Source organism: Micropterus salmoides, unplaced genomic scaffold (assembly GCF_014851395.1).
Source record: "Micropterus salmoides isolate LMB-PRFRI ecotype aquatic unplaced genomic scaffold, ASM1485139v1 Ms_hic_scaffold_16, whole genome shotgun sequence".
NCBI lineage: Eukaryota > Metazoa > Chordata > Actinopteri > Centrarchiformes > Centrarchidae > Micropterus > Micropterus salmoides.
The window spans coordinates 25,814,475-25,828,151 of record NW_024040707.1 but is presented as its reverse complement, the minus strand read 5'-3'; the positions used below and the strand labels follow the sequence as shown (position 1 = coordinate 25,828,151).

General features: G+C 39.3%; 1 protein-coding gene across 4 annotated transcripts; it reads left to right on the top strand.

Moving 5' to 3' along the window:
* Positions 1-1,406: 1,406 nt before the first annotated feature.
* Positions 1,407-13,442, top strand: rbbp8l (retinoblastoma binding protein 8-like). Of its 4 annotated transcripts, none has more exons than XM_038723097.1 (14): positions 1,407-1,553; positions 3,458-3,551; positions 3,682-3,724; positions 5,324-5,419; positions 6,213-6,325; positions 6,477-6,552; positions 6,657-6,838; positions 6,960-7,003; positions 7,524-7,609; positions 7,869-8,532; positions 8,628-8,733; positions 8,827-8,891; positions 9,052-9,196; positions 10,623-13,442. In XM_038723097.1, the coding sequence occupies exons 2-14, from the start codon at positions 3,491-3,493 to the stop codon at positions 10,682-10,684; spliced, it is 1,743 nt and encodes a 580-aa protein (XP_038579025.1). In that variant the 5' UTR covers positions 1,407-1,553; positions 3,458-3,490; the 3' UTR covers positions 10,685-13,442. The 4 variants fall into 4 exon arrangements, with proteins under 4 accessions (XP_038579025.1, XP_038579026.1, XP_038579027.1 ...); XM_038723098.1 differs by having other exon boundaries at positions 6,654-6,838; positions 8,631-8,733; XM_038723099.1 differs by having other exon boundaries at positions 6,654-6,838; positions 8,830-8,891.
* Positions 13,443-13,677: the final 235 nt, after the last annotated feature.

Here is a 13,677-nt window from a genome sequence, read left to right as displayed (position 1 = left end):
AGTAGAGGAAAACCTGACAGCAATAAATTGCGGGCTTGACTTTTCACCTCTGGATCACCCTGCGCACACTCAACTCATGGTTGGCTGCTCAATTTCCCAAAACAACACAAATTGCTTCAGTCTTCTACATGTGACTTCCAATCAGGGGAGAGACAGCAGAGTATGGGAAAGTTTGGGCTCATCATCAACTAAAAGGCCTCAAATATATTCTTCTCTCACCAGACCCATGTTGATCCTCCCTGCTTCAAGGTTCAACTGGGCCCCCTTGTGGATGAAAATGAACATTACACTAGTATGTAAGGGCATTCACTGGCTCCCCATCCACATTAGACTGAACTTTAAGGCAGCACTAATGACTTTTAAAATAATAAATAAGCTTGCCCACAATAAACAAGGATATTTATCTGTAAGTGCTGGCATGGCTTGTTTCAAATGAAATAATGGGCTGCTGTCGTTTTGTAGTTGTGTTTGGCATAGTCATTCTTCATGTCTTTATAGTCGTTTTGTGTTTATGCATAGTCATTTGATTGACTTTCCAACAAGTAAGGTGGTTGGGACAGGGGGCTCTCTCCATATGGCTCCTTACTCCTAAAGTTTCTTCTGTGTACATCCGTAAACACCGACAATAAAAACACATAATCATTTCTTCATATTGTTAATCCTCTCATGGGTGTGGATATATATGGCACATGTGGCAGCAGGGAGTGGTTGTTGGAAGGAGGAGACAGAGGATGACGATGGAGATGCTGCCTCAGTCATGCCGGTTATAAGGAATCTGGTTCAGGAATCAGGAAATGGGGTTTTTCACGTATATGATGCCTTGTTTCAAAGAACAACAGTGCCATTGCTAGTGTCTGCTCTTTCTAATCAATTTACATACCACTAAAATGTCATGTCATGTCACCGCACCCTGTTGCTGCTTTGTGGCTTGTTTCACACACATGGCTGTCTAAATGTGTAAATATGACTTATTTACACTCCCAACCTCTTTGTCAAGCCTCCATACAGTTCATGTTAAGTTTTGTTAAGTGGCTAGGCTAAGGTTTGGGTCACAGCAAGTCTTTCATACTAGGCTATTAAATATGTTATATCGTGGCAGTATTGTAGGTCTATTTATTAATATAATTCAATGAGATGAAAATCATTTTAACTCTGTCTATGTAACATCTGATTTTAATGTACAATCGCAGGCTCCTGCATTGGACATTTCTGTTTTCCAGTTGGTTTTGTCCCTCTATCCCCACAGGGTTTTATGGGACCGGTTTAGCCGGTTATGTGGGATTTCAGCAGAACAGGAATATCAAGGGAGAACTTGCCCAGGCTTTAGTGTTTGTGTTCCTTAAGGGGACGACCGCTCCGACCGGTTTTCTGGGGTGGAGAGATGAGAGGAGGAGGGTGTGGGGCGTTCTCCCTCACCTTATTCTTCTTTCTTTCTCTTCAATATCACGCTTTCACTCCCTCTGTCTCTGTATCACTCTGTCCATCTCTGAAGCCTGAGCGAGCAAAAACTGTGCCCCGTAGGGAACGGCTGAACGAGACCTCGGCTGTATGAGGTGAGTTACCATTGATTAAGGTCTGAGTTATTGCCTGAGGGCCAGAATAGATTGGCTGACAGGTGAGTAGAGTAAGTGCAGTTATGTGCGGCAAAGGACCGAGCTGACATACAGGAACTGATCATGGGCTAATCAGGGCTTCTTTCATTGTCATTATGAGAGTATATGTGTGTGGGTTTGCATGGGAGTTTTAGGGTCAGTAACCACACGTCTTCATATTCTTTTTATAAAAAGTACCTAGGCCTACCTTTACTGTACAGCATGAAGTCTATATGAATACATTTAAAGCTGCTTGTCAATACATGGAGGCCTTTAATTAAGCAAACACAATATGCAATAGAACAACTTGCAAAGCACTTTTATGTATGCTCAGGGTTCATACTGAGGACATTAGAGACAAGAGATGCATTTATTGCATTTATAAGCTTGTGTGTGTGTGTGTGTGTGTGTGTGTGTGTGTGTGTGTGTGTGTGTGTGTGTGTGTGTAGGGCGGAGCTCATAAGTTTAATAGACTGAAGGTTTGAATGGTGTCTGTTGCATTAATTGTTACCTGCATAAAAGCCATATTCTCTCAATACACATTTTTCTGTGGTTGCCACAGTTAAAATAAACAAGTGACAAGATAGTTTACTCAACATCACTCTCCAATGATGGTCATTTTATCAGTCAGACAAGCTGACAATGAGAAGTGCTGAAAGCAAAGCAGCTTGGACAATAGCTTCCGTTGGCTGCTCTGTTTGTTCAGAACAGCATCAGCTGATATTGTGTGACAGCGGTCAGTGAGGTCTGGACATCAAAACGTCCTCTCACAACTCTAGTCTGGTTTTGATCAAACAACAAACTCCCTTCGAATGGGGGTGTTTGAGAAAGGATTACATTAAAGCTGCAGCAGTGAGACATGCAGCCAGGCTGTTAACTACATGGCCTGTACCCCTCTATAGCTGAACTTGGTAATGGTTCAGTATGTGGGAAAAGTGTGATACATTAGTGTCAGTAGTGATAGGAATGGTTTTACTGGAAATATATTTAACTACACAATGACAGCTTTGTGTGTGCCTGTGTGTGTGTGTGTGTGTGTGTGTGTGTGTGTGTGAATAATAATCTGGAGACAGCAGAGCAGGCACATAAAGGCAGACAGGTCTTTTCTTGCTCTGCTGAGGTGATCTGAACAGCCACTTGCCTGACATATCCTGACATGTCGAGAGAGCCTCATCCACGCTGATCAAAATGCTAAATAGTGTTCAGTGCATGTATTTGCGCTTATAAGTGATCATGTGTGTATGTACGTGACACAGACAGCAGAGGTGACCCACATTAAGGATTTCAGTTTGCACCAAAAACGTCACCTGTCTGCACTTAAAGTGACTCTCTAGAGCACTTTAGACTTTAAATCCAGAAATGTTCCTATTATGTTAGTTTGGTAGAGCTGATACACAGTTTTAAATTGATCAATGTTATGCACATATATGAGTACACACACACACATGTGCAAGCTGTAAAAGCTGTGTTTCATGTACTTGAAACTCAAACTGCAGACTGCACTCCTAGACTTGGTAGGACCAGTCTAGCTGGTTTTAATCACCCTCAATATAACAACGAAATTTGCTCCCATATTTGTGTAACAGGAACAGCTTATGAAAGTACAATGTCACCAACGTGTGCAGTGCTGTACGTCCTCAGATGGACAACACAGTCCTCAGGCTATAAAGCCCAATCAATTAATTACTCTGACTGATTTACTATGTTTCCATCCCATTTGTAGTTTTAAGTTTTATTATTTAGTTAAAGCCAAGTTAAATACATCTAAATGGAAAATTCGGCTTTAATGCATTCAATACAATTTCATTCTATCAATCAAAAATGAAAACACCTCTATCTTTCTGCATCTCTCTTTTGTTTTATAGTCTGACTCAAGGTCAAAGGTGATTGTAATAGCAATGGAGTGCTTCAACAACCTACTCCTGAAACTACGGGAGGTCCATGAGCGAGAAGTGGAGGGTAAGTGGAAATCATGAAAACAGCAGCCAGTGGCAACAGAAAAAAGAGAGTTGTAAAGCAGCTTTTATATAAAGAGTATTCCAGAGAATTGAGTCCTCATAACCAAGTGTGTTGTGTTTTTGACGTCCAGGTTGGCAGATGAAAATGCAAGAGCTATCCAACAAAAAAGGCTGGTGAGTGGGTTCTTCACCATTGTCTCTAGACGATCATGTTTAGATAACACTGACAAGATATTCAAGTTTAGCGATACAAAACTATGGGAACCATGCTCATTTGCTCTGAAGTCTTTGTGGACCAGGCAGGCAGGCATGCACGTCCTGCACCTGGCCTTGAGTTGGTCTATGTCATGTTTAGCTTGTAAGTAAGCTCATGTTGTAACAAGTTATTCAGTCTGACACTGAGTCACCCAAATTTTGTTTCGTTTCTCCTTCAAACTCGTGAAAAACAATTTACAGAGAAGTGGGATCATGTTAGGTTCTCTACAACTGGAAGATAATTCAAGAAAGTATTTGACATTGTTCCGCTAAATCTGTCTCAATATCTGATTAATAATAAGAGGGACGATCTAAATATATGGTGTCATATCCGTCAGTCAAAATATCCAATCCCAGATAACACTATATTTTCATCTTCAGCACAACAGTTGCTAATTATATGTACTAATACAAGCCTGACCAATACTGTGTTTTTAATATTTAAGTGTTATTGCATTTATTTATTTTCCCCAAGGGGACATAAGCCAGGTGACATTATCATTACCGTTGTGTGAGGCTTTGTGGTACTTTGAGCTAAAAGCTGAAGTCAACATGCTAACATGCCCATAACATCCTTACAATGACAATTCTCACATGCTGATGTTTAGCAAGTATAGGGCCACTACTGATTATGTTCACTATCTTCTCCCTTTTCATTTTCCCAAGTAACAATAAAACACAAAGTACAACCGGCGATGTATTAAAAGAGCTCTGTTGCAGTGTAATATTCACCTCAGTCATGCTAAATAGAAGTTCTGAATGTCTCATAATGGCTGTGGTAACTCATAATGCCTTGTTCTTGGGTTTTGTATTTGTTTGTTTTCAGCATGGGCTTTACTTTGCTTATAGAATGTCTTGAGGAAAGTAAGTGCCTTGACTCAAGTACTATACTTAAGTAAAATTTTGAGGTACTTGAACCTTACTTTCAGTAGTGGCCATAGTAAGTTGTACTTTTCATACAAAATATATAATCAGTTTATAAAACAGAATGCGTTGTTATAGAGCAATAACCAACAACAAAATTAAAGTACAGCTTACATGCTCAAGCATAAATAATAATGATCCGATAATACAGTGATTTAACACTGACAGGGGCCATTCTGCATAATGACTACTTTTTCTCCTTTCTCATTTAAAAAACAAAATAAATAAATACTAGTGTATATTTATTTAAGTAGCATTCTGAATGCAGGAGTTTTTTATAGAGTGTAATTGATAGTTTCACTTACATAAATTAATTGATTACCTCTTCCACTGCTGGTAAAGAGGAGTGTAATAGTGGAGGCTGATATGGAAATGTAGCAACAGCCTTGAAACTAAAAGGAAATACATCTGAAGCAGCCTTTTGTAGTGAGTGGAAACCATCTGTGCCTGATACACTGCCTGTTCTTTAGAAATTATCGTTCCAGACATGTTATTCTGTATCTCACTGATCGTAGAAAGACTGCACTGCAATCTGAGTGGCATCATGTTTTGACAGTAGCCTAATTCTTGTTTGGTGTGTGTGCATGTAAAAAGTGACACAAAGCGAATGGAGGAACTGTTCACCAAAAACCAGCAGATGAAAGAACAGCAGAGATTACTCACAGAAAACATCAAGACACTGGAAAACAGGTATTGGTGTACATCCTGCTGTTGTTTTGCATTAAGATTTTGATGTGTGTGTGTGTGTGTGTGTGTGTGTGTGTGTGTGTGTGTGTGTGTTTAAGGTAAACGATATGCATATCTTGCATCTTGCAGTAATGCCATGTCACATTCTTTACATACTGCATACCCAGTGAAGAATTTGAACTAGTCAGACTTTGGTGACTTCTTGTCATTTTGTATCAAAAAAGACACTGTGGCAATGCCATAAATCAAGATTGCTACATTTAAAAAAAAAAAAAAAAAAGTCAATTCAATTCAATTCAATTTTATTTATATAGCGCCAATTCATAACAAACGATATCTCATCGCACGTGTCATATAGAGCAGGTCTAGACCTTACTCTTTTTAATCTGATTAACAGAGTCATCAAAATAATTTTAAAGATGTTCAGATAACATCAACATTCTACACATGGGGGCTTTAATGAATTATGCTCCGATACAATAACTACTTAAAATGTTGACAATGTGTCATAACGTCTCCTGAGGACCACGTCAGTGTGCTCCCCAAGGAGATGACTTGGGAATTAAAGCTCAAGCTTACATTATTCAGTGGCCAAAAGTGGCAATTATTGGACAATGCGGAAAGCTGAAACGTATGAAAAGAATAGAAGACTAATGGATTGTACAGTTGTGTTTAACTACAGTGGGTGATGCATTTTGAAGCTGAACATTAAGATTGTGAATGTTGCAGTGTTTACAGATCAGTCTAGTTATCAGGTGTGTTTCTGATGTTGTATGTTTTTGTGCTGCTTGTGTAGGCTGAGGGCGGGGCTGTGCGACAGATGTACAGTAACTCAGGAGGTAGCCAAGAGAAGACAACAGGAATTTGAGGCCTCACAGATACAGAGCCTCCAGCACATCTCTCTACTGGGTATTCTGTTTATGTCTGTCTTTGTCAGTCTTCCATCCTTACTAACACATTTAGGTTTTAATTTAATGTCCCATCTCTTCTTTCCCTTGTGGCATTTGTTGTTTGCTAAAGACAACTGTGTTACAGCTATAGCTTGTGGTCTGTTTTGTAGCAGGAGAGATGAACAACCTGAAAAAGGAAAACAAGAGACTAAGAGATGAGATCAGGAATATAAGAGCAACACTCAAGTGAGTATACAGTGTTTGATGAATGTTTTAGGATAACTTCTATATCTATCTAGCTACCTGGAGGATACCTCCTTTTTCTTACTTTTAATGATCATTCTTAGCAGAGGTCACAGTGAACACTCCTTCAAAAGAAACACCACCACAGACGTCAAACCAAACAGCACCACTGACCTTTCCCATTCTTCTGGACCTGTGGCCCTGGTCACTGCAGCAACCAACAGGGCCAGCCACCAGCCAGCAGATGGCACTGTTGAAGTAAAATCTGAGGCAGACCAAAGAGCTGAAGGTGAGGATGAAGGATGAGAATGAGCTGGGAAGAGTAAAAGTTTTTGCTTGTTTGTTTGTTGATTATTATGCTCTCATCCTTGCCTAAGTTCAGTGCAGTTTTTATGTTTCTGATCAAACAGAAGCTGAACAAAGACAATTGAGAGGGATGAACAGAAGTCACTTTGTAAGTTTCTAAATCAGATCACTCTCATTTGCATAAACATTTACATGCAGTTTTACTCTGGTGCATGTTCATGTGAAAGAAATAGTTTTGGGAAATACTCTTTCTTGCTGACAGTTAGATAAGAAGATTGACGCCACGCTCATTTCTGTGTGTTCAATATGAAGCTGTAGTCAGGAGACAGGGTATCATAAAGTGGAAACTGGGAAAAAGCTAGCCTGGCTCTGTCCAAAGGTTACAAAAAAACATCTGCCTACTATCACTAACTGACACATTATATCTCATTTTTGTTTAATCTTTAAGAAGTGTAAAAACTATTTAAGTTCCTTTGGACAAAACCAGTTCACTTGTTTCCAGTCTTTATGCTTAACCCTCTTCTGGCTGTAGTGTCATATTTAGTGTACACAGACTAGAGTGTGCGATCTTCTACTCTGACTCTCTAAAAGAAAACTGTATTTTTTCCCCAAAACCTTAAACTACATGTGGTCGCAATTTTGCTTTCTCCCCTTTTCCACTCTCACAGGAGTCATACAGGCAACTTTCACTCTCGGCTCAAGCATCACCATCCTGGAAGACAGAGCATAGTGTAGCACGTGTTGGAGAGAGGAGGTGAGACAGAGGGATATAAGAAAATAGCAAAAAAATGGCTGTTGTGTCACTATATGAACATGTGTAAGTAAAAGTCAAATCAGAGACAGGGTGCCAAAGTTTAAACAGCAAATCTGAAATAATTGTCAAAACTCAGCATTCAGCTTCAATCTGTCACATTAAACACATTACTGTAATGTGGCGCTACTGTCCAACACTGTGGCCTAATAACCTTTTTTAAGCTCTCTTTTCTGTCTGGTTTCTGTTTCTCAAAACATAGAGCTCAGAGTATTGAAGGACTGAACCAGCGATCCTCTGTCTCTCCTCAAGAAGTGAACCATAACAGACATGTGCTCCACCCTACTGTCCCCTGCCGTCCTCAACCTATCATGAGCAGCCCTGTCACTCTCCCCTGGCCCTTATCTGAATCTCCCGACTGGGCTGCAGGCACCAGCATGGCGGTGCCACCAAACCCGCCACACTTTCCCAACCTTGTCCCAACTAGCCAACATGCCAGTCCCGGAAGGCAGGTTTTTGGGTCTTCCTGGCACAAGCAGAGCACCCACCAGCCTCCTGCCAGAGAGCCAACTGTGTTATTCAGGTTGAGGAGTCTGTCAGAGCATGTGGAGAGTCAAACTAAGTCCCAGGAGAAAAAAGAACTCCCACCATCCAAGGAGAAGAGTGTTACTGGGGACGTGTTTAGAGAGACTTGCGAGGTCCCTCTGGACCTATCGGAACGAGGAAAGTCCAAACCCAGCCAAACACCAAGAGATGATTCGCCCATAGCCTTACAAGGTGACGAGAGAGCACAGAAGAGCCCTGACAAGGATGTGAAGACAAATCCACCTGCACACGGACCAGTATCATCACCTACTCCTGTCGTCTCTCCCTCATCCTCCTCTACGCAACAAGTAGAAGAGCCTACCAGTGACCACAACCACAAGGTAATTTTAGGCCTTTTAGCAACAACATTAAAAGACATGGGGGCTCAGGTGAAGAGGGGTCAAACAGGAGTCATGGTATGATGGTCTTGTCACAGCAGGTAAAAGAGGTCAAAGAGCAGGAGCAGAAAGAGGAGGTGAATGGAAAGACAGACCAAAACAACAGGAAGAAGGTGCCTGTCCTCACTATATCATTACGTCCAGGTAAGGAGCTTGGATTCATGTGTATCTGTTTGTGTACGTATATTTACTGTGCGCAGGTGAATAATACTTACTCGATTTATGTTTTTGTAACAGTAGTAGTGCTGGAGACTCTGAATTCTGCTCTGAAGATGCATGAATCCTTACCATCAAATGGCAAGGTAAGGCAAGTCAATCCAACAATGCACATACAGTAGAGGATGTGTTGGCATATATTATTTTCTCATTCGATTTCACGGTTTTCATGTGAAAATATCAGCTCTTTCTAGGTTATTTCCGCTAGAAGTAAAGGTTTCTTGCTTTTGTGCTTCCTCATCACAGTCATCGTCACCAGCAGCTGAGCCAGAAAGCAACTCTGACGAGCAGGACAAGGATGTGAGTGTGTCAGGACAAGAAAGCGTCCAGGGCTGCAAGAGGAAGAGGGCATCTGTGGAGACAGAAACTGACAGAGACTCGGACATAAACAGTAGGTATCACTTCACATGGTCTAGTCCTAGTCCTAATTTTGTCTTTCTTCCCTTCTTCCTTTCTTTCTTTCCCTCTTGAGTATGGTCTTCAAATCAAATCACATTTCCAAAGCTTTATGAATTAATGTGAATAATCCACATTCATTTCACTTCGGTTCTGTGGACACACATGATATTAAAGGGATAGTTCAACATTTTGGAAAAAAAAAATATGTTTGTTTGTTTGCTTTCTTGCAGAGATTTAGATAGTAAAATCTGTGAAAATGAAGCCACAGCCAGCAGCTGGTTAGCTTAGCGTTCCATAAAAACTGGCAAGCTGCTAGCCTTGCTTTAGTTTTGGTTTTACAGGAGATTTTGCGCTCCAGGAAGTCACTGCACCCAGCCAAATATAGTCCTGCACGTAACCTAAACTCTAAAAACCACAAATGTGTCCATTGATAGACTTTACAGGTGCTGGTAGGCATATTGTGTTATCTTTGGACAGTGGCAGGTTAGCTGTTTCCACCTGTTTCTAGTGTTTATGCTAAGCTAAGCTAACCGTCTCCTGGCTATTACTTATGCTGCCTTAATGTCATATTAAAGTTATCGTAATTTTCGGTTTCTGAGTTGTAAATAGTTTTCACGTCAACATCCAAGTCGTAATTATGACTGAAAAACTTTCCTTAAAGCTCCTGAAAACCATGTATGGCTGCCTCACATTGGCCACAATCCGTTGTTCAAAGTAATTAAACCCAAATTCAATGAATATGGTGCTATATTGTAAATTCACAATGTGGGATGAGGATGGGGCAGTGGCTAACACACATGCCTTTGGTGGGAGAGAGCAGCGTTCAATTTCCCACTGTGACACATCCACCAATGTGTCCCTTAGCAAGACCCCTAGTTGCTCCAGAGGTGTGACATGTATACCTCTGGCATGTATAGCAAATGTAAGTTACTTTGACTAAAAGTATCAGCTAAACGAATAAGTGTAATGTAATTTTAACCCTCAACCAACTCTGTAATCTTGACATTGACACTTGCAAGTTGGAAATTTGTTATGCATCTTTCTCATCCCAACCATCCATCCCATGTGACGTGAATGTTGAATTTATATTTAGCATATAGATACAAGGGTGGTATTCTCCTTCTCCAGATGAATGTTATGATTATTTGATCTCAACTCTTAAGTTCAACCAGTTCTTTCAAGTTCCTTAAATCAGGTGAATGTTGAATTGTATAATTATTTTAAAAGGACCTGGTCTTGGAAATTACTTCTGCTCAACTGATGTGGTCTCAGCTATTGTTTGTCTAACTACTTCTTTCTGTTCAGACTTTATTTATACATGTACAAAAGTAACCAATCACAAAATCTCTCTTTTTCTGGGCACTTTTACTACCTCACCAAAAGGAACTGTTTGGAACAATGTCCTTTTTTCCTCACAGACATCCAGCAGGAGAGGAAGATCAAGATCACAGTGATATCTGAGAAGAAGAGCCCGAGCTAAAGAGCATGATAAAACATTGACTTGGTAATCTCAATTAAACCTGCATCAAGTGATTGCAGTAAAACAAGCTGTAAATGCAACATTTACACCATCACCTCGTGTGTTGTTTACTAATCCCAATTTTCAATTCTACCAAATTCAAATTCTACCCAGTGTAAGAACCACTTGAGCTGAACTAGAGATTACCATTGGGACAACTAAAATATAGCAAAACAAAAAATAAACGCCTAAAATAATAATTTCTCTGGAGCAAGAGGCTTGTATCTACAAAAACGTTTTTAAGACAGTTATAGCACAGTTATAGCCTTATCTTAATTTCCATCAATATCAATAAACAGTGACAACATTTATTTTGAGATGGTAGTCGATTACAGCAAGCAAACAAGGCCATCATTGAGAGTCTCTATTGACATCTGCATTGCATGTAATGTGTGGTATCTTCCTCTATTTAGCTTGGGTAGGCAATTTATTTCAGAAGCATTTTTGTTTTATTTGTTGAAATTGTCTTTACATTTTGACAGCAATCAATAAATCAAATGCTCCGACACAAAAATGAAAAACGGTATCTGTGGCTGCTGCCACATTTCATTTGGACCTGTTCTGTGCATAAAAATGTGTTTGGGGGAGTGGCTTTGGATGGAGGTCTGAGGAAGGGCTGGAATATTTTTCAGTTGGATATTTTCAAAATCTAGCCGTCTGCTATATCGGTTGCTGTTTAAATGCTACACACGGATCATTTAAAATGCATGGCAATTCAGATAAGATAAGGCTGTTATTGTAGTTCCTAAAAACTTTTTTGTTAATACAAGCCTCTCGCTCCAGAGAAGTTAATATTTTTAGGCATTTATGTTTAGATCTGCTATATTTTAGTTGTCCCAAAGGTAATCTCTTGTTCGGCTCTAGTGGTTCTTACACTGGGGAGGAAGATTTTCAGAGGCTGATAATTCTGCAACTTCTCTTTTCATGTTTTTTTACATGAACAGTAATATTCCATTAAGTCAGTATATAAGAAGGAACATGTGACCAGTGCTTTATGTCATGTAAACATCATATTCTATTGATTGTTGGGATTAGTAAACAACATATATTTAATTTCCATGGAGTCGCTAAATCCAAAATAACAATTATAAAAACTGAATAAAACATTTTCAAATGCCAGTACTCAAATAAAACCTGAACCTTCACTTGGTGAATATCAGCGTGCATGTAAACACACATTTACTTTTTGTTTAGCACTTAGGCAGTTAGAACTGAGTCACAGTCAAGTCACACATTTTTGCAACACATAGCAGCCCATTTTCACAAGGTACAACTCAGGCAGCCACCCTGAATATGACCAACTGATGACAAGTGCAATAAATGGAGGCTTTGTCATAGAAAATTTAGTTACGTAGTTAAATAAATGATCAGATTCAAATAATGGTGTGACCTATGTTCATTCTCCTCTCAGCTGTTGATTTGTCAAAACTCAAAATCACCACAACTATTGCCAATTCAGTACCATTGCTAGTGTCATCCCTCTGCAGACACAGTACCAGCGTAGCCACTCCCCCTTTCTGAAACCTTAAATAACCATCCAATCAAATGAAAAATTGTGAAGACCTTTTCTTTACCTTGTCTTAACAGACAAACAAAGCAAACCAAACAGTGTTTGTGTTTTACCTGCCAATGCCTAAAACTGTAATCTTCCTTTGCAGTATCCCGCAACATTGTATTTTCATATAACATAATTATTTCACTTTCCTGGCATTGCTGTCACTGCCTGGCTATTTCTGCCACAGAGCAACCCCCCACCCTGTTGTAAGTGACCAACAAAGAGAAAAATAGAGAAAAACATGTTCCGTTTCCTCTTTTTCATTTTCAGAATGCACATATTTTGCAAGTATTAACTTTCCACTCACAGCTGTGACAGCTTGTGGTAAGCCGGATGGAAGGAGGCGATAAGTGTCAGTTAAAGAACCTATACTTTTGTCATAATCATTGTGTCCATTTTGTGTAAATACATAAAAAAAAAATTAATGGCAGGATCAGCCGATACATAGTGAAAATATGAGTTTGTTGTTATTATTCCTTCTTTTCTTTTTTCGGAAGCATACACTTTTTATTATCCTGTGTGTAAAAAACTGTGCAATCCTGATGCTGTTATATTGATTTCTGCTGTTTCTATCATGTCTCTCTAATGCCATTAGAGTCCATTAGGTACAGTACTTGCTCAATGGTCAGTGGACTAAATAGCCTGTCCCTGCCATTCGCATCTCTCTGTTAATTAAAATGTGATCGACTGTGCCACTGTAAGTGTACTATTGCGCTTTGACTTTTACAGTATGCGAATCTATCAGGTTAAATTATGTGTTGTGTTGTGGTCTAAACAGATATTTTGTTTATTTTGAATGATATAACGCACACTCTTGTTGAATGCATGTCTTATGATGCTTAAGAAAATTTCCGTTTTTGAATGTTGCTTCTGTAGTTCCTACTGTATATGGTCTAGCTCTTATATTTCTGACCGTAACAAATTTACCACACAACTCTTTTACATATTGGGTGAAAAATCTTCAGTGAAAGTTTTCTCGGAAATACAAATAACATCATGTCTGAAGTTTTGTTCAAGATATTATGCAAAACAGTTGTGGTGTGATGATGGGATGTAGAAACCAGAGGAAACTAGCAAACGTTTGTCATGTAGTAGTGTGTAAGTATCTAAGTATTATCAGCGAAATGTACTTAAAGTATCAAAAATAAAAGTACTTATTATGCATTAAAATAGTTCCTGCCAGTGTTTTACTATTATATCTTATGTTTCTGCCTTAATATCACTGCAGCGTTAATGTATATGTTGCATTTTACTGCTGTAGGTGTTTACAGTTAATATCATTTTAACTACTTTGTATACTGTTGGAGGTTATTTTGCAGAAATACATCATATTCAATACAATCATCATATGTTTGTAACATCTCTGTGAGAACCACTATCTAGTAGTAGTAAAATAATT

What these genes read in the sequence shown, in the direction of transcription:
- rbbp8l (XM_038723096.1), top strand. Translation starts at nt 3,491, where the DNA reads ATGGAGTGCTTCAACAACCTACTCCTGAAACTACGGGAGGTCCATGAG. An exon ending in CCATGAGCGAGAAGTGGAGG is followed by an intron (nt 3,552 to 3,681) that starts GTAAGTGGAAAT and finishes TTTGACGTCCAG; the next exon opens with GTTGGCAGATGAAAATGCAA. An exon ending in CCAGCACATCTCTCTACTGG is followed by an intron (nt 6,326 to 6,476) that starts GTATTCTGTTTA and finishes TCTGTTTTGTAG; the next exon opens with CAGGAGAGATGAACAACCTG.